We start from the raw sequence: 27218 nt of genomic DNA, 5'->3' as shown, positions 1-27218 counted from the left end.
TGTATCGAAATGATACCAGGAACAAACGATGGTATATGAGAATTTTTTACCATATGTTGAACGTACTTGTTTGTAATGCATGGATCATTTGGAAATAGGAAGAAAAGGAAAAATTGGATTTGTTGGAATTCAAATCAAGAGTGGCAACTGCTTTGATATATCAAGGTTTAGCTCAGCTAGGTACAAAGAAACGAGGACGCCCTTCAAGTCAGACACCATCAGCACTAAAGAAACGCAAAACTCACTCTGTACCACATGAGAAACGTTTTGACGGCAGTGGACACTTCCCAAAGAAGACAACAGGTGCTAATGCTAATCGTTGCAGAGATGTACACTGCAAGAGTAAAACAACAAGATACATCTGTGGTAGATGTGAGGTTCCAATCTGTCTGGAATGTTTTCAGTCTTTCCATACAAAATGAGGCAAAGAGAATAGGACTGTTCTTGATTTATGTAGCTCTATTGCAAATTCTAATTCTTCTACTTTTTTGTATGTACTAAGTAATCCAAATTTTGATCATTCATGCAGTGTTTCAGCAAAATATAAATTGTTTATAATCTTTTTTGTCATACTTGTAATGTCTTTCAATGAAAATAAATTCCTTAGTCTAAGTCATTTCCATAGAAATATGTCTGTAGTTTGTTGGCGTTAGTACATAATGTCCTCAGATGAGGACATCATTTTTTACATATACAGGACGTAAATTTTGCAAAATTAATGAATTTATGGTAATACTGTAAGATTAAATGGTACTATACATGCCATTATAATTTTTTTATAAATTATTATAAAAATTCATGCATGAGAGGGTTAAGGAACCACTTTCTGGATGCTGGTAGGGAACTAGATGAAATGGTTTAAGTTGGATTAGTTTGGTATTAAAGCAATCGTGAGAGTTTCATTTGGATGGGATATCTGCAAGGATGCTAAAGGGATGTCATAAGGAAATAACAGTGCCTCTGATTTGGTTATTCATCTTATCTCAACATAAGCATAGTTCCTGATGAGTGGAAGGAGGGCAAGATAAAACAACAAGATACATCTGTGGTAGATGTGAGGTTCCAATCTGTCTGGAATGCAACAAATTGGCAATTAGTATCTCTGGGCTGCTCATTAAGGTACTGGATCCAATTAGGATCTATATCCAGAAGTTGGTAGGTAGCATGTTGATTCTAGGGTAAGGAAAATGTATATACCACAATATTTTTGGATTTTATCAAGACATTTGACAGGATTCCACACTTTATATTATACATTATTGATGTTTTGGATTCAATTTAATGGACTTAAGTGTGTGATTTTGGTGTATTATTGGAGCTTTATTAGCGTGGTTAGTGTACTAAAGTGTTTTATAACATAATCTATGTCGGGAAGTCGCCGCTAGATGAATTCGTAATGTGTAGTGTTCGTGCAAGCTCCAGATAAGATAAGTATCATTTTCAGTTATCGATACAAATTACTTAATATTGTGTAGTTTGTTTTGTTTGCCTTGCGTATTTTAGTGCGTCTATTTTTGGTGTGTTATAACGTATAATTTGACAAAACACGTTGCAAATAAGTATGGCATCTGTGCGAAGGAAAATGGCGGCCAGTAATGAAGGTTCGGCATCGTTATCAAAGAACGGTAGCATAAAAGAAATGAGTCAGTGTACTAGCTGTGAAATGTACGCTTTGCTGAGTGCGGTCGGAGTGTGGTTAGATGATAATAAAGGATTGAATGTGTGTAGAAAATGTAGGGAGAATGAGGAATTGAAGTGTATTTCGGATCATGAGTGTGATATTTTTGTCAACCTTCAGAATGAAGGAAATAGGGATATGACAAGAAACGGCAAGGTTGTACATGAAAATTGTGAGAGTGTGAATGTAGAAAGTGTGAATGATAGTATAAATGGTTTCTCAGAGAACAAAAAAGATGAGATAGATGCATTGAGTGAGATCGCGTTGTTGAATAGTGCGATAGAAAGAGCAAAACAGCAGCTAGAGTGCATGAACAAAAGTAGACTGAATGAACCAACCAATAATAAAAGGTATGACAGGAAAAATAGACGTATGAATGTGAACATGAACAAAATGAAGGATAGAGTGCTGTATGGAGACTCGTTAGTACGAGGTGTGTTAGTAGAGGATTTGACAAAATCGTACCAACCTGGTGCGACCATAAAGGACGTAACTGAGTCTATTAGAGAGCAAAAGGAAAGGGTGAAAGAAATGATTGTTGTGGCAGGTACAAATGATTTGAAAGGAGATAAAATGGAAATGATAGAAGACCTGAATGAATTGTTTGAGGTAGCAAATGAAAAGAGTGAGAGAGTTAGAATGATTAGTCTTTTGCCACGGTATGACAATGAAATGTTTAAAAGGAAGGCTATAATTGTGAATGACTTTATGCGTGGGTTATGTATGACGAGTGGTGTGGAATTTGTGGATGTGTGGAGTGAGTTTGATGGGCGAAAGGATCTATATAAGATGGATGGCTTGCATTTGAATGGTTACGGTGTAAGAAGACTTGAGAAAGTGTTGCTGAATGTAGTGGATGTGCAAATTCAGGGAAACTAGATTTGTTAAGGGGGGGGTAGAGATACAGTCCTTATGGAGGCAGTTGAATGTAAGAATGAATATAATATGCCAGAGCAAATAAGGACAACAAATCAGAGAGGGATAGTTAATATAAGGCATCAAGGTAGGGTTGGGGCTAATGGGGGTCTTAAATTCATGTACACTAATACTAGGAGTATTAGGAACAAGAAGGAAGTGTTTTTGGCCATGGTTGGCACTTCCAGACCACAGGTTATAGGTATTAGTGAAACATGGCTGACTGTAGATGATATAACTAGTGGGATTGAATGTGATGGGTATAGTGTGTTCAGGAATGACAGAGAGAATAAAATGGGGGGAGGAGTATTGTTGATGATAGCTGATGAGCTCCAGCCAAGGAGAATAGAAGTTGAATTGCAGGATAGAGAAAAGAGCACATTTGAGGCCATTTGTTGTGAGATTGTGGCTAGCAGAACTAAATATACAATTGGGTGCTGCTATAGACCAGGTGATGGAAAAGATGGTGGTGACAGTATGCACAAGCAAATAGAAGAAATGGGTGGAAGGAGGGTGATTATTATGGGAGATTTCAACTATGGTCGCATTGATTGGAGTGAGGAGAGGACACACGGGAGGAAGGAACTGGATTTTATGCGGTTATTAAGGGATAACTATCTGCGACAGCATGTCATGCAAAATACTAGGGGTCAGAGAGTGCTTGACCTAGTAATCACATCTGAGGATTTGGCTGTAACAAATATGACCACATTGCCACCAATCGGTGAGAGTGATCATAGGGTCTTAACTTGGGAGGTGGCTAAAGGTGTAGAATTTTCAATTAAGACAGGGTACATGTGGAATTATCAGGCTGGAAAGTATGACAAGCTTAGGAGTTTGATTGGTTCAGTGCCATGGCATGTACAGCTGCAAGGACTAGAAGTTGATAGTGCATGGGAGTTAGTTAAGAAGTGCTTGCATGAAGCAATGGCTGACTGTATACCTAGAGTCCAAAAAATAAATCAAGTAGGGGTTAAATGGATGAATAACACCATTAAGCTTGAGTTGCAAAAAAAGAAACAACTATGGAGGGAATTTAAGGAGAAGTGTGACCGGCAGGCACATGAACGGTATAAAGCGCAGGCTAGAAGGGTGATGAGTGTGGTAAGAAAAGCAAAAAAGGATTACGAAAGAACATTGGCCATGTAGGCTAAAGAGAATCCTAAACAGTTTTTTAGATATGTAGCAAGTAAAAGGAAAAATGTACATGGCAGAATGATTTTAAAGAATGCCGATGGTAGGGAGGTAACTGAATCAGTTGAGATAGTTGAGTTACTGAGTCAGCACTTTGCAAAAGTATATCATCCAGGTGGTGACATTGCAGAAACGAATAAACCAGTAGATTATACGGGAATTGTGGTTAATGAAGTGGAGGTGAGTAGTCTATTGCATAACCTCAATGTCAATACATCTGTGGGATTGGATGGTATACCAGCTCGTGTTGTACGAGAAGCAGCTAAAGAATTGTCAGTACCCTTGACCATTTTGTTTAATTTGAGTCTCGGGTCTGGGTTAGTCCCGAGCGGGTGGAAAGAGGGGAAAATAGTTCCACTGCATAAAGGTGGTTCCAAGCCTGCTGTTGTAAATTACCGACCGATTAGCATATCAGGAATCATTGTCAAGGTCTTAGAGAAATTAGTCAAGAAAAGAAAACAGGATTGGATAGATGAAAATGGGATATTGTATGGGGGACAACATGGTTTTGTGAAGGGTAGATCATGCCTGAGTAACTTGCTCACGTTTTATAACACAGTGACAGCTGAACTGGATAGGGGTAATGGGTTTACAGTGATACTACTGGACCTTGCCAAGGCCTTTGATAGGATACCACATGGAACCCTAATCAGTAAACTGGAGCAGATGGGTATAGATATAGGGTTGGTGAGATGGATAAGAGGGTGGTTGAAGGAGAGATATCAAAGAGTGGTTTATTCAGGAGTGGAGTCTAAAAGATGTCTTGTGACTAGTGGAGTGCCACAGGGCTCTGTTCTTGGACCACTGCTTTTCAATTTGTTCATCAATGATATTGGAAAGGATCTGAGAGGAAGTGTTCACTTGTTTGCTGATGATGCAAAGTTGGGTAGAGCAATTGTGAGTGCACAGGATGTCAAAATTTTACAGGATGATTTGGATAGTTTGGAGGACTGGGCTAGGAAAAATGGATGTCAATTTAATGTGGCAAAGTAAGGTTATGCACTTTGGGGTGAAAAGAATAGCAGCAGTATATCGCATTGGTGGAACCATACTCCAGGAGATTGATGAGGCCAGCGATTTGAGAGTGTTGGTAGATAGGGAGTTGAAGTTTAGGGGTCAAATTGCAAAAGTAACTAAAACAGCTCACCAAATCACTTGGCTTCTGAAAAATACTTTAACATGCAGAGACGAACAAGTTGTTGTTCCTCTGTATCGAGCCTTGATAAGACCCCATCTGGACTTCTGTGCCCAGTTATGGGCACCAGGGTTTCTTCGTGATGGGGAGGAAGTGGAGAGGGTCCAGAGACGAGTGACCAAGATGATAGCAGGTCTGTGGAATGAACCTTATGAGAATAGGTTGAAGATTTGTGGGTTGCAGAAATTGGACGATAGGCGAAGGAGGGGTGATATGATTGAGACATTCAAATTACTGAAGGGTTTTTATAAGATTGATCCAGAAGATATTTTTGAAAATATGACTGGTGGTGGGAGGACTAGGGGCCATGCATGGAAGCTGGGCAAGAGCGTGGTTGACAAGGGTGTTAGAGCTAGGTTCTTTACTTGGAGAATGGTAAATGAGTGGAATAAGCTTCCAGAGTCTGTTGTGGGTGTTACGACCGTGAATGAGTTCAAGGCAAGGTATGATAGATACTGTGTGAATGTTGAATAGTTGTTCTTGACATGATGTTAGGGCCTCCTTCGATGAGTCTGTTGACTCCTTAGAGTTTCCCAGAACAATAATAATAATAATACTCAAAGGGATGGATATGGAAAATAGGTTTGTGACAAAGATAGGTGAATTATTGACCAACAGGTATCAGAGGGTAATGTATAGAGGTTCTTAATAAGTAAAGGAGGGTGATGTGGAATATTACAGGGTTCTGTTCTTCTGGTATTGTTGTTTAACTTTCATATTAATGATATTGAGGTTGGTTGGATAGTAACATACGATTATTTGCTATGATGCAAATGTAAAAAGGGTGATATAGAGACTTTTTTCACATGAGTTGTGAAAATTATGGCAAGTAGTGCAAAATAGATAATTCTACTGGAAATTTCAAAATTTTCATAACAAACAGTTCTTTCCCTCTGGAATGAAAATCCAAAAAATATTATGGTGTGTTCTTTTTAAAGATATTGAATTTTGAAAACCACTTAAAAAAAAAAAACGTTGATCAACCATCAATGGCAGTGGCATCTTCAGCAGCATCATATAGCGCAGTTGAAATTTGCCATTTGGATTTATGTAAAATGTGAAGCATGCAATTAGTTTTGTATTTTTATAAAGGTATATGGATTAGCATTTAGAAGAAAATGTGACTAAAAAGCATGCTCATTTAAAAAAAAAATGCAGTGAGAAAGGGTGTAATGTTTTGTATTTTTTTACAATTGGTTAGGAGCATTTAGAAAAAAAAAATGAAACTAGAAAATAAACAAAGTAATTTCATGCTTTCTCTAAATGAAAGTTTGAATTTAGAGAAAGCATGAAGTCACTTCCTGTATTCATTTTCATTTTACACAAATTATGGACTTCTACCACCATGTCATAAATAATTATTTTAATTTCGCGACATTTCGAACTTCATATTAAGGTCATCATCTGGAGTATGCATATATATTATTAAAAGAACACATAAGACCACAGTAATAATTTTTAATTAATAAAGGTACAGATATTTCATACTAAAACTAATAGTACATCTTCAGTGTCACACAAACAGTTATAGGAATGGAATACAAGTAACAAACATTCGGTGGATCACCTATTAAAATACAATTGTTGCCGCGTGCTAGGGAATTATAGAAAATAATAAATAATTAATCTTTAAGATAATTGTTTTTTTTATTGATTACATAAAAGAAAAGTCTCCTAGATCTTTGAGAGAAAGAGAGAGAGAGAGACAATAATTTCGATTTAAATACGGTCGGTGTAAAATAGCTTCACATCTTTCTTTAAAAAGGCATTCATATTTGAACCTGCATCTATGGAGGAGAATAGCTTTATCCCACTGGATATTATGAGCAGTGTTAATACTGTGTTGTGCTAGACCAGATTTCTGAGGTTTGTTGTATTCAATATAATACTGACGTTCCTTAATTCTTTTTTTTCCACAGAACGGCCAGTTTGTCCAAAATAAGAAACATTGCATTCACATAGCATTTGGTAAATGCCAGCCAAAGATAGAGATGACAGTTTATCCTTTGTAGAAGGCAATAAAGAGGAAAGTTTGTTGATAGGAACATAAGTGGGAATCAATTGATACTTTTTCAAAATTTTACCTATAGGTTCTGAGATTCCTGGAATGTAAGAGATTGGAACTCTGTGGACTGTTGAAGAAGAAACCTTAGGTAGTGGAACATAGGATTCAATTATCTGTTGGATTTGATTGGGGTTGTAATTATTTGATTCCATTAAGATTTTAATGATGGAAAGTTCTTGTTGTAAGATTACTGGAGAAGAGCAAACTTTATGTGCTCTATTAATTAGAGATTTAAGAATGCCAAATTTTTGAGATGTGTGGTGAGCAGACTTTTTTATTAATGTATCTGCCAGTAAATGTGGGCTTTCGAAAGATGCTTGTAGATAAGGTATCAGAAAAAGTTTGAGTAAGGAGGATGTCCAAGAATGGTCAAGTACCAGAATTTTCTTTTTCCATGGTGAATTGAATACGTGGATGAAGGCTATTTATCTGTTGTAGAAATGTGGAAAACTCATCTTCAGTATGTGGCCAAATAGCAAAAACATCATCGACATAACGATACCAAAGAGATGGTTGAGGATGAATGGATGAAAACATAGTGTCTTCGAATTGTTTCAAAAAGTAGTTTTCCAAAGGTGGAGACAAAAGGCTACCCATGGCAGTACCTTCAACTTGTTTGCAGATCTTCTTTTTCCAGCTGAAATAACCTGAATGGATAACAAATTTGAAAATCTTTGCGATATCTGGAGGGTAATATTCATATAATAATTTAACTGTGTCGGCTAATGGAATATTGGTAAACAGAGAAATAATGTCGAAACTGACTTACAAATCAGACTCTTTGATTTTTATATCCTTGATTTTTTCAAGAAAATCTGTCCAATTTTTTATATAAGATCTGGAAAGTCCAGTGAGAGCACTTAGGAAACGTGACAAGACTTTTGCAATTTGATAGGTAGGAGAATCAATGCAATTCATGATAGGTCACACTGGATAGCCTTCTTTATGGATTTTTGGGAGTCCATATAGACGACGAGTTCTTCCAAAATAGGTACGTAATTTATCCACGTAATTTGGGGTCCCAGCTGATAACCTCATCAAGTAAATTATTTAATTGTCTTAATTTGTGAATTTGTAGGATTATGTGTGATCTCTTGGTAGGTAGAGGTGTCTTCTAAAAGGCTGGATACTTTTGTCTCATAGTCAGTCTTATTCATGATTACAATAGCTTTTCCTTTATCGGTCTTAGAAATAGATATTTTTTTATCTCTTGTTAAAGAAGTTAGCCCTTTGATTTCAGCATTTGATAAGTTGCAAGGAGGTAATTTGCTTTTAAATAAAGAAGTCGCAAATTCAAATCGAAGTTTGTTGGCATCGTCAGTAGAAAGTCCTGACAGATTACATTCTATATTATGTAAAAAATCAAGATATGGAATGCGTGAAGGAATAACTGCAAAATCAAGGCCTTTTGCTAAAGCACTGGTTTCAGTGTCGGATAAAGGATGATCTGAAATATTAACAATCCATTTATTAGTAGAAATGATGTCAGAGGTTAAGTTTTTCTTTTGCTTGTGATATAAAGAATTATATTTTTGCATAAGCCCTTTGTCTCCACCTTTGGCAAACTACTTTTTGAAACAATTTGAAGACACTATGTTTTCATCCATTCATCCTCAACTATCTCTTTTTTATCATTATGTCGATGATGTTTTTGCTATTTGGCCACATACTGATAATCTTTCCACATTTCTACAAAAGATAAATAGCCTTCATCCACATATTCAATTCACCATGGAAAAAAAGAAAATTCTGGTACTTCACCATTCTTGGATATCCTCCTTACTCGAACTTTTCTTAGTACCTTATCTACAAGCATCTTTCAAAAGCCCACATTTACTGGCAGATACATTAATAAAAAAGTCTGCTCACCACACATCTCAAAAATTTGGCATTCTTAAATCTCTAATTAATAGAGCACATAAAGTTTGCTCTTCTCCAGTAATCTTACAACAAGAACTTTCCATCATTAAAAAGTTAATTGAATCAAATAATTACAACCCCAATCAAATCCAACAGATAATTGAATCCTATGTTCCACTACCTAAAGTTTCTTCTTCAACAGTCCACAGAGTTCCAATCCCTTACATTCCAGGAATCTCAGAACCTATAGGTAGAATTTTGAAAAAAGTATCAATTGATTCCCACTTATGTTCCTATCAACAAACTTTCCTCTTTATTGCCTTCTACAAAGGATAAACTGTCATCTCTATCTTTGGCTGGCATTTACCAAATACTATGTGAATGCGATGTTTCTTATTTTGGACAAACTGGCCGTTCTGTGGAAAAAAAAGAATTAAGGAACGTCAGTATTATATTGAATACAACAAACCTCAGAAATCTGGTCTAGCACAACACAGTATTAACACTGCTCATAATATCCAGTGGGATAAAGCTATTCTCCTCCATAGATGCAGGTTCAAATATGAATGCCTTTTTAAAGAAAGATGTGAAGCTATTTTACACTGACCAAATTTAAATCGAAATGATTGTCTCTCTCTCTCTCTCAAAGATCTGGGAGACTTTTATTTTATGAAATCAATAAAAAACCAATTATCTAAAGATTAATTATTCATTATTTTCTATCATTTCCTAGCACGCGGCAACAACTGTATGATCCACCGAATGTTTGTTACTTGTATTCCATTCCTAACTGTTTGTGTGACACTGAAGATGTACTATTAGTTTTAGTATGAAATATCTGTACCTTTATTAATTAAAAGTTATTACTGTGGTCTTATGTGTTCTTTTAATAATTATATTATGCTACAGGTACCTCTAAAAATTATACATATATATACACACACACACACACACACACAGAGACAAGCTAAATTACATTTCATATAGTATGCTGAAGAGACAATGATATGATCAACATTTATTCCACTGGCCTGACCTCTAGTGAAAATAAAATAAAATAAAATTACAATAAATAAATGAAATGAAATAAATTAACTATATCAAAGCTATATTCTATTTAAGACAACATCAGAGAAACATTCTTTCATATAGATAGTTTTGTTGCAGTGAAAATGATGTCCTAATTTAACATGGTAATTGTTTTATTAGATTTAGGATCCTGGATTACTTATGGTTCTATTTAAAATTAACTCTTAGGGGAGAAAGGTTAAGTGGGTAGAATATGTGCCTTCCATATGCTTGAGATTTTTAGACCATCATTATTGTTAAGATTAGGGTGATTGATAAGAATCTCACAGGTTTTCTTTTAATTTATGTTCATACCAATTTATGGTGTGATGTAAATAAGTGCTTTTCCAGTCAATTCTATGTAAAGTGTTCAGGGGCATGATCAGAAAGACCAGCTTGACCATAGTTATTATATTTAATGTGTCGTTATGTTCCTTTTTTCTGATGCATCCTGTTTCCCTCATGTAGGGCAAATTATAGCAATGAATATGCTATACTCCAGGGTGGGTCAGTGGAGGGAGTAGATCCTTGGATGAGTTGAGTAAGTTCTTTAATTTTCTAGGAGATTTAAAGGTGACTTTAAGGTTATATTTTTGTAGTATTCTTTATTTTGTCTGATATCCCTTTAATATATAGAATGGTTACAGTTTTATTGTAATCTTGTTTATTTTTGTTTTTATATGAGGTCTTGTACAGAATTTTGTTGATAGTATTTTGGGCTGTAACCATTTATAAGAAGGTATTGTTGATAACTTTTAATTTGTCTTTAAGTGCTTGTTCATTGGATCAAATCTTCAAAGCCCATTTTTAAGTGTATTAATGAGATCCCTAGTTTTTGTGTTGGGTGGTGATAGGAGTTTTTGTATATATATTGACCAGTACATGTTGGTTTCTGATAAACAGTGAAGGAAAGACTGCCAGAAGCAAGACGTGTGACAAGTGTATCTAGAAATGGAAGTGTGTTCTGCTTTTCAATCTCGATTGTGAATTGTATGCGCTTGTGTTATTTGTTTAGGTGGCTGAGGAAAGTGTCTGGCAGCCATGGAGCCAAATCGCGAAAACATCGTCGACTTATCTAAGCCAGACTTTGGATTTTAAAGGAGAGGAATCTGGAGCATGTTGCTTAAAATGTGCCATGTAAAAGTTAGCAGAGGGGAGGGAATAAGTGAGCCCATTGGAAAAAGAAGGCACAGCCATGGGCTCACCATTATCCCCCCCCCACGTTCTATGTAAAAGTTAGCATAGGGAGGGATAATGTTGAGCCAGTTTGATTTGTCTTTGCGAGATTTTATTTTTATTTTTTTTAAATAACAGTGTTAAAAAGTGTTATCTAAAATTTTCATGCATTTTATTATGCTAAGCTAATTCATAATGTGAGCTGTGAAAATTAGCTTAGGAAAATACTATATCACAATTGTGGTACCTACTTCAAGGGTAAAGGTGTTCGAAGAATAAAATATATAGATGCATGACAATATTTAATTAGATTGTGCCAATTTTAATTTTTGTGTTCATAATTATCTGTTTATTTTATTCAGGAAATTATATTGTAAGAAAAGTACAATTAATTAATTAATGTTTGTTTGTTTTTAAATTATTCTTTATATGGGCTCATTTGATGGTGATTTAGCTGATCTCATATGGAGTTAGCAGGGTTTTTTCTTCTGGAAACTTGGGTTTTTCATCCTGTATATAGGTAAATACCTTCAGAACACATGCAATTTACAGACAAAAAATACTGTTGGTGGTGGGTAATGGGCAGTAGATGGCATTGATCATAGTTGTAAGTAGTAGAGGGGGGAGATGGTTAGATGTGTGTAGTGGAATGGAGTAGAGTGCCCTTCTGTTATAAATGAGATTTGATCTTTATTACCAATTGTTATAAAGAGGGGGATTATTTATTAATTTATTTAATTGTTTTGATAATTATCTATCCTACCGACTACACCATTTTGTTATAAAAAGATTTTATTTAATTTTTATCAATCCTCATTTGTTATGAGATTTTCTCTATAACGATTGTTTCTATTTCCAAGTGTTTTTATTTATATGCACAAGAGTTTTCAATTCCGATTGGTGCAATGACTTTTAACTGTTTCTTTCAGAATCTAAAAAATCCTGACTCAAGACCAAATACAAAATGTACACATTTAATAAAACAAAAACAATATATACACTTCAAATAAAATTACACAACTAACTAACTACAGAATTAACTGGATCCAAGGCCATTTAAAATAAACTTACACTTTGGAGATCACCCATTCTCTGACTCATTCTATTACTGGTTTGTTTAACATATACTTAATCACGTCTACTAGACAACACCTTGTTTACACGATAACAAAATGTTCATAGTCAGTTTCTTTGTTAAGGCCTCTTTCTGAAGATATAAGATTCTCTTCTTCTTTTTCCATAGAATCCTTTCTCATCACCCTTATGTAGCACACATTATTCCTCCTGACTCTGAAGTAAGCTATTCGGAATTCACTGAAGTACTCTTACCTCGTGCAGTTCAATTTTGTTAATTTTTTGTAGCAGCAAAAAAAAAAGTTTCTTCTACTGCTTTATCTATGTTGCTAAATTCCGTCTCCTTTTCCAGTAGAAATAACAGATCCAGCGTCCATAAAACAGATGAAATTTTCAATCAGCGTTTCCTCTAACATTCCTATAGAACGTCAATTGCAATATTTTTTTTTATTTAGCAATACTTATTTACAGTCTTAACTCCTCCACTTTAAAGGTTCACAATTCTATGATTCCTTTTTTGGAATCTTTTATTAATATGCCCCGTCTGTCACATAAAAACTTATTTTCCTAAGAACAAAATTTTGCCAGTCTGCGTTCTTAAACTTCCATTAGCTCTCTTGTTGTTTCCGTTACCTCAATACTGAACGCTCCTCTGTCAGCTATCAATCAACCATCAAACTCCTTGACGAGCATGTGCACTCCATGGAAGTTGCAAGCAAGAAGTTATGTATAATGGCTGACGTGTCGTCTCCGTTGGCGTTACGAGAATGTTGTAAGTAGTAGCGGGAGATGGTTAGACGTGTGTAGTGGAATGGAGTAGAGTGCCCTTCCATGATGAGTCCTTGGACATTTCATGTGATAATAATAATAATAAAGAATAGATTGTTGATTACATATGTCATGCATACTATAATAATATACAGGTAAGTTTAATATTTAACTAAGTGAATGCTTTGATTTGATTAATATTTATTGGAAATTACTACAATTTATCAATTTAATTTAAATGCATATATGATATGAAACAGTTATATGTTTTTCTCACGCATTTGAAATGTGCCGATTTACTGTTTTCATGCGCTGTAAATATAACACGTAATGACTCTTTCTTTTAAAGTTACACGGTGATCAGCATTCATATTTCCGAATTTAGTGACACAAAACACACGTGTTGAAATGATTAGTTTACTTATTATTATTTATTAATAATAAGTAAAATAATCATTTCAACACGTGTGTTTTGTGTCCCTAAATTCGGAAATATGAATAACACGTAATGGCTTCTCATTTTTATTGCTTCGTGACCGAAATGAAAACCGGAAGTGTGTCGTATATTGGAGTATGCATGGAGTGAAAAGAACTCTATAATATTGCTGTGAGAGAAATTAGAAGATTTTTGAAACTTGAAAGCAGATATTTTTGAATTCTTTTTTATAGAAAGAAAAAGTTTAAAAGTTATGAATTGTTACAACAGTGATGATAGAACAGCTGTTTTTGGGGGGGGGGGTATTATTTATGGCAGGTTGAGTTCTTAATTACAATGAAAATAATGAAATTTTTCATATAGAAAGAAAAATAAAGTTCTAGACCTTAAAGGAGATAAAAGGAGAGAAAAAAGTGAAGATGACTGGCTTATGTTATGACTTTTAGAGATAACCAGTAACTAAAATTGCAACTGTTTAAGCAATTCATTAAAAGAGAATGCTGTGGTATTCCAGTTAAGGATTTCAGATCCAGAAGTTTTATTTCCAACTTGTTAGCAGCCACTGATCAAATAACTTGACGGTGAATGAGATGTTTTAAAAAAAAAAAGTGTAAACTATTTTTAAAAAAATAATACATTTTGGATGCATTTAAAACAAGGCAGAAAATTCACTTGCCACTTGTCTCATTTTACTTGCCTGTGGAGGGCAGAAGAATGGATTTCTGGAGCCCTACCTCCACTTATGCAGAACTTTATAATGTACTGTGAGGTTCGTAGCAGCAGTTGATGTCCAGAACAAAACTCAACTTTTGTTCAATTATTGGCAATTTTCCCTAAATTCTAGATTCATTTCTGGCTTTAGTTCTGTTTTAGTTTTCCAACAAGAATTCCTTTACTTCTTCATTACTGGCACCTTCATTAGGACCATGGGCACAAATAAGTTGCACGTTTCATTTTGAAATTTTCTTCAAGTTTTTCTTAAAGTTCATCTTCTTGAAAATTACTGTTGCTACTCCTAATTTGTACAATGAGTAAGAAGCCACTTTAAGAATAGGTGTTGGATTAACTGAATTGGCTTCAGGTTGGAAAGGGAATTAGGCAAAGATGCCTACTTTCTCCTCACTTGTTTAGTATCTATGCTGAGGACATTATGCATGTAGCATTGGATAAGCTCAAGACAGAAATTAGGTTAGGTGGTAGGTTGATCATAATCTGAGGTATGCTGATGATATACAGTATTCCTTTTAATGACAAAGAACTAGGACAATAATAAATTTAGTTTAATCTTTTACCAAACAAAGTTTGCGCCTGAAAATATCTTCAGGACTGAGGTAAGGTGGTACATCCCTTGACAACTCGTAGTAAAGGTGGATCAAGCTCTCATCACTCCTTGTCTCAGTATCTCCCATATCCTTTGTATGCTTACACTTGGGTAAAGGATTAAACTAAATTTATTATAGTCTAACCAAGTACAAAATAAACTTCCAAGAACTAGGACAAATTCTTGACATAGTTAATAAGATCAGTAAGAACAGAGGACTTCAGCTCAATCCTAGCAAGACAGATTATGGTTCTTAAAGGAAATACAGACAGGGAACCTCTTGAGAAACCAGTGTACCTTAATGGAGAAAGAATTGAGGAAGTTAGCAAGTTTGAGTGCCTGGGATCCATTATTAATGTGAAGAGTTGCTGTTCAGAAGATGTCAGAAGAAGATTAAGAATGGCTAAAAATACAATCAGAGATTTGTCTAAAATCTGGAAGGATGGATCTATCTCCACAGGAACAAAGTTGAGGATTTTGGATGCATCTGTTTTTTCGACAGCAACTTATAGATATGAGACTTAGAATCTAAAGAAGTCTGATAGGAAAAGGATAGCTGCTTTTAAGATTTAGTGTTACAGAAGTAACAGTAAATCTTAAGTGTTGAGGGTATCATATACTGAAAGGCAGTCAAATGGATCGATGCTAGAAATGATCAGTATAACTTTAAGGCTCCTTAAGGATATTGACAGAAGAAAGTTGAAATACTTTGGACACATTGAAAGGATAGAAGGAGGACTTCTCAGAATAATAGTAAGTAAAGTTCCTGGAAAAAGAGGAAGAGGTAGACCATCGATGAGATGGATGGTGTGTCTGGAGTGACTGATCTTCAGAGATTGAAGCCTCCAGAAAAGCATATAAAAGGACCACCTGGCGAGCATATCACTAAGCATCTGTCTATACAGCATCTGATTTCCAATGAACAGGTGAATGGACTCCTTTTTGTATGTGTCAAATTGTATTTTTGTGATTCCATTGTTAGTGCAGTTGTGTTGAATTTGTTTTATTAACTGACTCGTCATCTCTAGCTGGTTTATTTATCAGTTGGTAGGAGGTGGGGGAGATTGTTTAACTGTATACTTCCAGCCAGCTAGCATATTTTTATTTATTTATTTTATGCTATCATGTACGTTTTAATTTCATCTAATACAGAGTAGAGCACATTACAAGAAGGACTGAACACTAGATCAGAAGTACAATGTAGATTCTCAAATTCCTTATCTGTGTATATATATATATATATATATATGTGTGTGTGTGTGTGTGTGTGCATGAGTGTTGTGTACATTTATATTTACTTATTTATTCTAGAGACAAAAAACTGGAATTTTAAGAGCTTTTCATTTGAATGAGAAAGTGAATCCAGAGACTGTCGATGAAGAAACAAAGAAAGCCATAAAAGGTACTTATTTAACTTAAATTTTTTTTCATAATACTGAATGCATATAAATCTGTTTTCATGTGATTCCCACCCACAAAAGGTTGTGAACCTGTGGTTCATTAGCAGTGTGGGTAAGCTAAGGATTTTTTTTTCCATATTTTGATTAATTTTTATATATTTTTTTTTTTGTATGTTTTTTTTATTTTTTTCCATCTAATCCAGAAGCTCTTCTCTACAGATTAAACATAAAACTCTTTCAATCCTTCAGTAAGTGGGGCTAATCACTCAACTTACCAGGCCAGGAAATGTGAAGGCAGGCATTAATTATTTGGGTTATTTTGGTTTCTGAGTATTTTACATCCACATAGATTGGTTTCTTCTTTACTTCATGGCTGTGGTTTGGGATACTTCTTGCTTATTGCTCTGGATTCATATCCTGAATGAAGCATTGTTTGTAGATCTAAATATCGAAACATAAGCAGACAGCACAATGATAAAATTATTATACAGTAAACTGAATAACAATTGCATTAGGAAAGATATTTAGCATTTGTAGAATATTTGGCTAGGTTTCTTAGCCATTGACAATGGCTAGGAAACAGATAAACTCAGTAAGAAAAACACTTACTCGTGTTTATCTCTTTGCAATTGTATTGACAGTGGCTAGGAAATTTAGTTGAAAATTCTGCAAACAATAAATATTTTTCCTACGTAAGTATTATTCTGCTACTGTATGATAATTTTATCATTATTGATGTTTGTAGAAGTTTGCTCTAAACAGTTCATAAAGCTTGGTCTTTTTTGCTACTGATAGACAATAGCTCTGTTGTGGAAATTAGATTGCTAACTACTAACTTCTCCAGCCCACCATTTCCAAAACTCTCTCCAGTTTTGGAAACTGTGGGCCGGAGAATTTAGTAGGTGGTGTTTTTTGTATGGTTAGAGACAACCACCTTGCTTACTGGAAAGCAAAAGCAGTGTGTAGCCAGCTGAATATGAAATAAGAGACAAAAACACTAAACTAGCAGTATATAGCAAACTAGTTTTAAGTTATAGATCTGAGAGTTATGTTAGAAATAAAACATATGATCAAAGACTAGAGGTTCATGTCCCTAATTTTTGAATTAGGGACATGAACCATTGACATCAATGGCAGAATCATATTAAAAATGAAGATATTAGAAAGGAACTTGACATTATTAGCATTCAAGAATGTGTCAGCAGAACTAATCTAAGATAGTATGGCCACTTAAATAGAATGGGTGAGGAAAAGTTAGCAAAATAGGTGATTGATGCCAAAATGGCAGGAAAGAGACCAAGAGGAAGACCAATGTCTGGTGGATTGATTCAGTCAGAAGCGCCTTAGAAGTACGAAATGTTAGATATGACAATATTGGAGTGCTTACAAGTAACATATTAATTTGGAGGAAAATTGTTGATAGGAGATTAGTAATAATGTAAACTTAATCATGTGGTGCTGTCATAGTAATCTGAATACCCTTTGGGGTACATATGAGGAAATTGATGATGATGACTATGAAATAATTAAAATGGATAACAGAATTAAAATGAAGAACAACACTTAAACCTTGCTACACCTTAGAAAACTAGTGAAGAAACTCATCATCTCTTTTATTACTTTAAAATATAAAAGCAATCACCTCAAAGATTATGTTATTCACAAAATTTGCTTAATGGCTATTAAAAATTTAATATCAAATACGTATTTCTCTCTCTTGCCAGAATATTCAAAGAATGTCCTTGTGACTTTGTTTTAAGAGATCATACAGATTTCAACAAGTACAACTTAGCATTTTGAATTGTTCATAGTAGAAAATACTTGCATTTGGTAAAATTCAGATAATATTGTGTTTAAAGTGTAAAATATTAAGATAATAAAATATAACACTTAGAAAGTATCAATTTAGAAAATTATAAAGATGCATAACAGATTTGGAATTATATTATGTTATTTAGAAGTTTTGTTTGTGAATTATAACTCAAGATTTAGTATTGTACAGTGTAACTAAAATTAACTTAAATATTCTACTGAGCTAAATCTAAGAAAGGGTCCAAAGGTTTGGTACGGTTAGTGTAAGCACCTGAGGCTGTGTGATACTACGAGCAGGTGTGCATAACAACAGTTATGCACACCTGCATAACTGTTGTTATGCAGGTGTGCATAACAACAAAAAAGTGCTGACATCATTCAGAGTTCGAGACTAACATAGCACCGCACAAGGTGTTTCAGGAGCAGATAGGGGGGCGCTATGTGTTGCGTAATATAAGGGATTGCAGGAGGATGAACGAGGCTTTTTTCCCTGGATTTCGTGGTCGTAAGGAGGAAGTTGAGGTAGCCGGTTCCAGGTAGAATGGCGGGCGAGGATGCATGGCAGCGGGAAGTTTGAATCGAGCAGTTCCTGAATTTACGGACGGAGTTTCCAGCACGACGCAGCTACTGCTTTCATTATAAGCGGGCCTGAGTTGTCGATGTTCCCGTGAAGTCCTCAGATAACGAAGATAGCCGCTGTGCATATCGAGGATAGCCACTTAGCAGAAATATAATGCCACACGTTGTCCAAACAAAGAATCGAGTCTCAGGTTCTTCCACGACAGTATCAGCCAGCAGACCCATTCAGAAACCATTTGAAGGTAATGTAGACGTTTTATTTTTTTGTGTTTTGGAAACCTGTGAGTGAATGAAGAAATTTAAATGCAAGAGACTTGATAAAGCAGAACAATATCAACTAGTGACTTTTAAGTTATTGTTCAATTAGGCTTGAGCCTGACATCGAGATTGTTAAGACGAGTTTGATAAAGTTTCAGAGATAGGAATTGTTATGTGTTAAATGACATAAGTATAGGCAGTTTGTCAGAAATGAGATTTTATGTGTTCTGGGACAACCCTGAAAGAAACTAGCTTTCCTAATTTAATATTTATATGAGATTGCAATCTTAATTAGTGTGAATTTATGTAATTATTTAGTGTATATTGAGGTTGTAAAATAAACATGTATTCTTTTTCTAAACTGAGTCTTGCCTGATTAAGAGTGTCAACTCACCGCTCTAAAAATACGTACTTGTCGTGGGAGGGTAAAGTTAAAGTGAGAATTTTGGCCACGACTGACTGAGGGAGTTAACAGGTAGTTACATATTTGGATTATTGGAAGTATCTCCCTGAGTAGTATAATTTACTATTATAGGGCATAAACTGGTGCAGTCTTTAAACTAAATAAATGTGTTTATGCTTGAAAAGGAGATAGAGCCAAAGATCCAGGTTTGTGCTTAGAGAAATTGATTTGTGAGTTTGAAAAGTGCGTAATTAAGTAAATTTGCATAAATAACGACACAACACTTACAAGTAACATTAATTTGGAGGAAAATTGTTGATAGGAGATCAGTAATAATGTAAACTTAATCATGTGGTGCTGTCATAGTAATCTGAACACCCCTTTGGGGTACATATGAGGAAATTGATGATGATGACGACTATGAAATAATTAAAATGGATAACAGAATTAAAATGAAGAACAGCACTTTCTACACCTTTCTACACCTCAGAAAACTAGTGAAGAAACTCATTATCTCTTTTATTACTTTAAAATATAAAAGCAATCACCTCAAAGATTATGTTATTCACAAAATTTGCTTAATGGCTATTAAAAATTTAATATCAAATATGTATTTCTCTCTCTCTTGCCAGAATATTCAAAGAATGTCATAGGTGATTGACATAATTGATTAATGTTATACAGTAATTAATATTATCATATTATTTTTAGATATTATCATATTACCATCATCTTCTTCAACGTGTCAGGCACAATAGCCTGTCACAGGTAAGTAACTTAACTTCATAAAAACCTAATTAATACTATACTAGGGTAGTTGATCTTTCTGCAAAGTCTGGGCTGTATGGCTTGGTTTTCCTCCTGGAGTGTAATTGACAATGATGTCCGTATGATGATATCCTTCACAGTCCATATGAGGAATGTGAATTAGACTTTTGCTCTAATTTGCTAATATATTTCCTAATATTCTTTAAATTTAAATAGTTCAAAACTTTATTAATTCATTCTGTTAATTTCTTCCTTTTAGCTTACAGTAATCAGGCTTCGCATACTCTGATCGACAGCATATTTGGAGGTCAGTTGCTGAGTACTATTCAGTGTGAAGAATGTTCTGTGGTAATTTTTTCCTTTACATTTCTGATGTAACAAATAATTATAAACATATTAAAATATTTCATATACAGTCAACTCTTGTTACGGGCAAACACCATTATAGTGAATTTGATTGCTATAAGTATTAAACCATCCAAGCCAAAGTTTCATAGCATTAATCCTATTTTAAATAAAATTCACCAGCATTGTCAGTTATTTTTATTTAGAATGATATGATGAATAACTCAAAGAGTTATCCATCATATCATGCTAAATAAAATAACTCTTTGAGTTATTCATCATCCATGCTAAATTAATACATATCCCTTTACCAAACAAGAAATGAGAGTATGATATATTTATAATATTGGATATCACTATCTGTTTTTGCAGTTACAGGTAATACACATCTAAGCATCAGATCCACAAGTTGTGCACAGCTATAATGGTTTATAACCATTCATCCAGTGATGTGCATAGATCTACAAGTTTACTAGGTTCAGTACCTTCTGTAATAGATGCCTCTCAAACATCCCATAAGATTCAAATCTCATTTAACAGAAAAAATATATATATATATTTTTTTTCTTCTTCTTTTCAGCCATTTTCTGTCCACTGCCGGATGAAGACCACCTCCAGTTCTTTCCACCTTTCTCTATTCTTGGCAATGGTTGACCAATTTTCCCCAACAAAATTTGACAGTTCATCACTCGACCTTCTTTTAGGACGTCCTCGGCCTCGTTTCCCTTCTTTTGGAATCCAGTTCGTTAGTATGGTGGTCCATCGCTCATCTTCTCTTCTGGATAGATGTCTGGCCCATTTCCATTTTAGTCGCTTATGGTGAAGAATGATGTCAGTCATATGAGTCTTGCTTCTTATCTTTTAATGTGATGCCTAGCATCACCCTCTCCATTTTTCTTTGAGTTGTTGCTAGTTTATTTGTCAGTGCTTTTGTTAGGGATCAAGTTTCACAACCATATATGATGACTGGAATTATGTACTGGTTAAATGTCTTCCTTTTTAAACCAAGTGGGACATCATTGTTTTGAAAAATGCTTTTCAATTTTCTGAATGCACTCCAGGCATTCAGATATATATATATTTATATATAAATAAATAAATAAAAATGCAACCTTTCAACCACTTACAGATCATATAAGAAATTAGCATCCCTTATCTGTTTCCACCAAAAAACCAGCCACAGTTCCTACACCTGCCAGGTGTTTATCAGGTCCCTTATATCTGCTTCTGTCTTAAGAAAAAAAAACCCTTTCGAGTCTTCAAAATTCGAGTCATCTGAATTCAAGGAGAACTGGCCTACCAGTCTGGAACTCGGGGGAGATTGGGCGGCGTATGCGTTGGGGGACCCCCCCTTTTCGAGTCATCGGAATTCAAGGAGAACTGGCCTACCAGTCCGGAACTGGGGGAGGGGCTGTAGGTGCTAGGGGGCAGAATCCCCTCTTTCAATTTTTCAAAATTCGAGTCATCAGAATTCAAGGAGAACCAGCTTTCCAGTTCGGAACTTGGGGGATTGGGCGGCATAGGCGTGGGGGGGCAGAGTCCCCCCTAGTGTGTGTGTGTGTGTGCGTGTGTGCGTGCGTGCGCGCGCACATATACATCTTTATTTGCTTAATATAAATTGTGTGCTTTCTGTCCCCAAGGACTGCATTATAAACAGCTGTTACATGTATTTTTTGCAAATGAAAATTCTGTTTAGTTAGATACTGTGTTTAGTGCTGCAATAAATCTATTTTGTTTGTATGCATGCAGCACAGTGTCTGTGGAGAGGGAATGTTTTTCATTATGAAGTGTCATTCCAGATGTTGCTAAATATGGTACATCCCTCCCTATATTTATTTAATAAGCTACCAAATGTATACAGCTGCTGTTTATTATTGGTTTAATCTTATTTATATTTCGCAAACAAATTTCTTTCACTCTCCTCATAAGTTTTTAAATTGCACATGAAAAATGCACATATTCATGTCTAGAGTTTATAGAATTTCATGTTATTCACTCCACATGGCAACTTATACAATATACACATATCACAAATGTTAATTATTAATAATTTGTTTGCCAATAATAAAAGTATTTCTTTTAGTTTACACTTGTTCTTTTTCTTTCTTATATTTTCTATTCTCACATGGCTCATTAATGATGGTTCACATATTTACAACTTTTAGTAATTCATATATTCCAACCAAATATAGCATTCTCCTTAATTGTTGTTTTTTTAATATATGCTAAAGCAAACATTAGTTCCCCCCTTCCCCTTCTACATAGTTGTTACAATCAAGGAACCATCACAAAATTAGCATGGACATGGGGATTTCTTTCACTCCAATGTGAACATGTTAAAAGGCTATATGGAGGTTTTCTCTGAGCTGTCTAGCATCTATCTTTAAACAGCTCTAGTTATGGATGCTCTTACAAATGACCTTATGACTTCTCCTCAGAAACTTTATAATGTTTGATATATCATGAAGGGTCCTAGGTGCATATTTTTTTTCCTCCTGTATGTTTCTCATTGTATCCGTTCCTTTTGAGCACATCTTGTATACTTGCTGCAAGTTGCTATGCTATTAATGTGACATGATATGTTAATGTTTTAACTCCCTCATTCTAACAGTGGTGGATGTTTTTTGTAAAACTGAGAAAGTTAAAATTTGAGGAATCAGGGAAAATTGAGAAAGTTGCTCACAAAGAAGGGAAAGTGTATTTTCCTGGATGATTAGAAAGTCAGTGTTATATGGAGGAGATTGTCTACTGTTCCCATACTACCAGGATGTTGATAAGAACATTTCAAAAAAGTGGTACTGGTGAAAGGATACCATGTAATTCTTATTCAGAATGTTGGTTTGCTGAGCAGATAATATGTCTACTTTCCAATCAACAAGTTATTAAATTCGTCTACCAAGTACAACCATGCCCACTGTGGGCATGGCTGTACTTGGTAGATGAATTTCATCACCCAATAAGACCATTATTCTACTTATTAGACACCTAAAGTGGCTTAAAAAAATTGCATATTTGGTATCCATTGTAAGTTTTCCAGATTATCTATCCTTCAGTTTGATCCCCCCCCTTCCTTTGAAACCACACATTTGTGGTTTCAAAGGAAGGGGGGGAATTAGTTATCTTACTTATATCACGATAAAGAGTCATTTAGTTTCCCATCTCAGCACCTTAGAGATCTACATTTATTTACCAACAACTGCATGATACAAAAAATGACAGACAATAATAAGTCAGATTTCATAGCTTGATTCATTGAATCTTCCTTAAAAACTTTATTCATATGTCAGTTACTGTTTTATTTCATATGTTGTTTCTTCATTTTTTATGCATATTTATTTAATATCGCTCAGTATACATTTCTTCATTTCTTATGCATATTTATTTAATATCGCTCAGTATACATTTCTGGTAACTGGATCTTACTCTGAAAATTCAAGAAAATAATAATAAAAAGTTTTTAGCTAGCTAGATATGCAGAATTCTTTCACTTTTAATTTGCTTCATTTAATAATTCTTCAAGATAATTACTCTAGTTGCCTAGCATTCCTTATCTTTAGTTTTTATATATATTTGTTATCTTTGACTCCATTTCTCATACTTTTTACTCAGTTTATTTATTTTATTTTATTTTATTTTTTTCCAAAATATTCTTAACTTTTGTTTAGATACTTTTATTCATAATTTAGCTTTACTGTATATTCTGAAGAGTACATGCTGACTAACAAGCCAGGAATGTTCTTTATGATTTTTTCTTTTCATCAGCTGCCTCTTTAACTATATGCACCTACCATGGATATCTCTCTCTTTCTGTATTTGCTGAGAACTTCACATCTTTCCTTGGCTGAGAAGAAACAAATAAGGATTTTTTGGAGATAGTATTAAGACTACTATCATTAGCAGCAGCAGCATTTAAAATTGTTTTGTAACATTTTATTAACTAGATTCAGTTGGAAGAATGCTAAAGACATGACACCAGTACTGCTCTATCCAAAATGTTTAATTAAATCACAATGGCCTGAAGTTGGTTAAAGGTTTCATGTCGTTTGGTCTCTAGAGCAGGTTTTTCAGATTATCTAATCCTTAGCTCACCCACTGTACTATACGATGACCGTCTCCTGTAGGTTGGATTCACATTTAAAAATGAAAAAAATAATCTGCAATATCCGATTTCACTTTAAAATTTTCAAGATTAATTTAATGCTACCAAACTGTCATGTCCTGTCATTCCTTATTAATGCTGGACCTCCTGATTTATTTACCCAGTTCATCTGTATCTGTCCTAAATTATCTTGGAGGTGGTAAAATTGTTTTGCAAAAGAATAATTTCCCACCTTTCAGCTCAGAAGAAGTGGAGGAGAATGGGGAATCTCCTGCAATGCAGACATATCATGCTAAAAACACATGCTCGTTAACAGATGTACATTCATTCTTCATGATCTTTAGCTGCTTTATCTATAATTCTAAACATCCTGGACTTTGCTTCTTAACCTGCTGTTGCATATACAATCTGTTTCTGGCTTATGCATTTTTTTACAGCTACTTCTAGATACTTAGATACTATTGTCCCATTAAATTAGTATCTGTAATTCCTCCATTTTCCCCTAAGTCTACATGAAGGTGAATGGCAGCTGAACAACATCTATTCCTTGTCTAACTTGTTAACTCACCATACCAGTTCTTCTTCTTTCATTCCATCTTCCTATACTACTAATATTCCCTTAAATAGTTTTTCTCGCCTAGTGTTCCTGAAGAACTACAACTGCCAGCTGTTAACAAACAACATCAACAGATTTCTTTTTTCTTCTCAATTTAGGCTATGCACACAGCATTGATATGAAGTGGCTTCTGCAGCCTCGCGTGTGTGTGTGTGTGAGAGAGAGAGAGAGAGAGAGAGAGAGAGAAAAAAACATATCTCAAACATGGCATCCTCAGCCTCAAAAAAAACTAGGATTTCTCTTCCATTCATGATGTTACTTCACCCCTGAACAGCTAAAGTCACAAATCCGCCCAACTACTGAATACTGCTCCCACTATATGGGGTAGGGCCCCTAAAAGCTCTCTCAAAATGCTCGACTCAATACAGAGGAGGGCAATTAGACTTATCAATGATCCATCCCTTACCAACTCTCTCCCCCCACATTCACACAGACGTTTGGTCTCTGCATAAGTATATTCTACAAATATTTCCATGGGAAACGCTCATCCGAAATAACATCAATAATTCCCCCGCTCAGTACTAAGCTCATTGGAACACGTGAAGCTGCTGCACAACATCCCTTCACAGTATACCTAGAAACAAACAGAACAAATTTCTTTTCCTCTTCCTTCATCCCTGCAACTGCTGCACTGTGGAACAGTCTCCCACCTGCTGTGTTTCCCAACGAATACAATTTAAAGTCATTCAAATCAAATGTAAACAAATTCCTCCTTTCCCAACCCACCACCCATACATGGCACTAATGTACTATAGGTTGCCCAATCAACCTCCTGTGTATGGGCCCAACATAAAAAAAAAAAAACCTCAACCAGTCTCCCTAAATTGATTCTTAAATTCCTAAGTTGATTCAACCTGTCTGTCTAAATTGATACATATACACATGTTTACCACAGGTATACTTCACAGTCCTCACTTAAGGTATTCTTGATTGCCATTGCTAGAACTGCTTGCATTGGACTAATTCTTTTTTTTTACCATAGACATAAAAATCCCTGTCAAAGTATATGACAAAATTAAGAATTTAAGTAATCCATTTCTAATGAACCAGGTAACAATATTCAGTTTTTGACTTTCCTAGGAATATAAATTGTATTGATTTGAAGTTAGGTATATCTTGCATGTTCTGTGTTATGTTACTTTGACAATTAATAAAGATTATTGCAATGTATCTGGAAACTACTTTGTAACACATCACTGTTCTTCACAACCCATGTTAATTTATAAAGCTTATTGAATACAGACTGCTTCATTACATAATAGTGTTATCAGGTAACATGAAAGGCTGTTTTGTCTTTGAAATTCAAGTTTATATGTTCCATGTAAAATTATTAAAAGTAACCATATCTGTTTGTTTCATCTACATTAGGCTTCACAAATGTTGGAACCATTCATGGATTTGTCCCTTCCTGTGCTGGAAGACAAGGTAGCTGTTTAAATCTTTCATTTTATTTGTTTTGTTTTAATGTATTAAAGAGTTTAATGCATTAAACTAAACTCTATTAAAATAACTGTCTTTACTATTAGTGTTTGCTATTAGAAATTGACAAACAATTGATTTCGGTTATTGTGAATAAAGTGTGCCTCTATTGGGATGTGTATGTGATAATCCCCCACTTTCTAAACTTTTACAGTTTCCAAGGCAAAGCATCATTTGCTTACCTGGTATAGAATCATAATGGATATTTAGTATCTTTCCTTTTAATAATTTTTACTGCCAAGTTGAAGCTGCTTAGGTAAGGCATTCGCTGATCAAAGATGTTTCAAGCCTACAAAACATCATCATCATCATCAAATTCCTGATATTACACTCAGGGGGGATGTATGTACAAGATAATTGTGATAGTATTACATGAAATAGTTACACCATTATTAACTTCTGATCAACAATTTTCCTCCAAATTAATCTGTTATCTATCAAGATTCCAACTTTATCAGCTCTTATATTTCTGTCTACTAAAGCATTTTTTACAGTATCAATCCACCTACATTTTGGTCTTCCTCTGGGTAATTTTCCTCTCAACCTGGCAAAAAACACTTGTTTTGCTAATCTTTCCTCTCCCATTCTGTTTAAGTGACCATACCACCTGAGATTAACTCTGCTAACCCATTCCCAAATGCTAACAATGGCAAGTTTATTCCCAATATCCTCATTTTTAATATGATGCTTCATCGATGCTATCTGTTCA

General features: G+C 34.7%; 1 protein-coding gene across 1 annotated transcript in view; it reads left to right on the top strand.

Moving 5' to 3' along the window:
• Positions 1 to 27218, top strand: part of Usp16-45 (ubiquitin specific protease 16/45) — a 279308-nt gene that overhangs the window by 146294 nt on the left and 105796 nt on the right. The window contains exons 11-13 of the mRNA XM_090402847.1: positions 16062 to 16152; positions 20230 to 20318; positions 26399 to 26455. Coding sequence (XP_090258973.1) covers positions 16062 to 16152; positions 20230 to 20318; positions 26399 to 26455 — 237 coding nt within the window. The remainder of the gene's footprint in view (positions 1 to 16061; positions 16153 to 20229; positions 20319 to 26398; positions 26456 to 27218) is intronic.

This window comes from Typopeltis vanoorti, chromosome 13 (assembly GCF_054136105.1).
Source record: "Typopeltis vanoorti isolate ZY-2024b chromosome 13, IOZ_Tvanoo_1.0, whole genome shotgun sequence".
In the NCBI taxonomy this organism is placed as follows: domain Eukaryota; kingdom Metazoa; phylum Arthropoda; class Arachnida; order Uropygi; family Thelyphonidae; genus Typopeltis; species Typopeltis vanoorti.
Note: the sequence above shows the minus strand (reverse complement) of the source record. Positions and strands in the feature narration are given on the sequence as shown.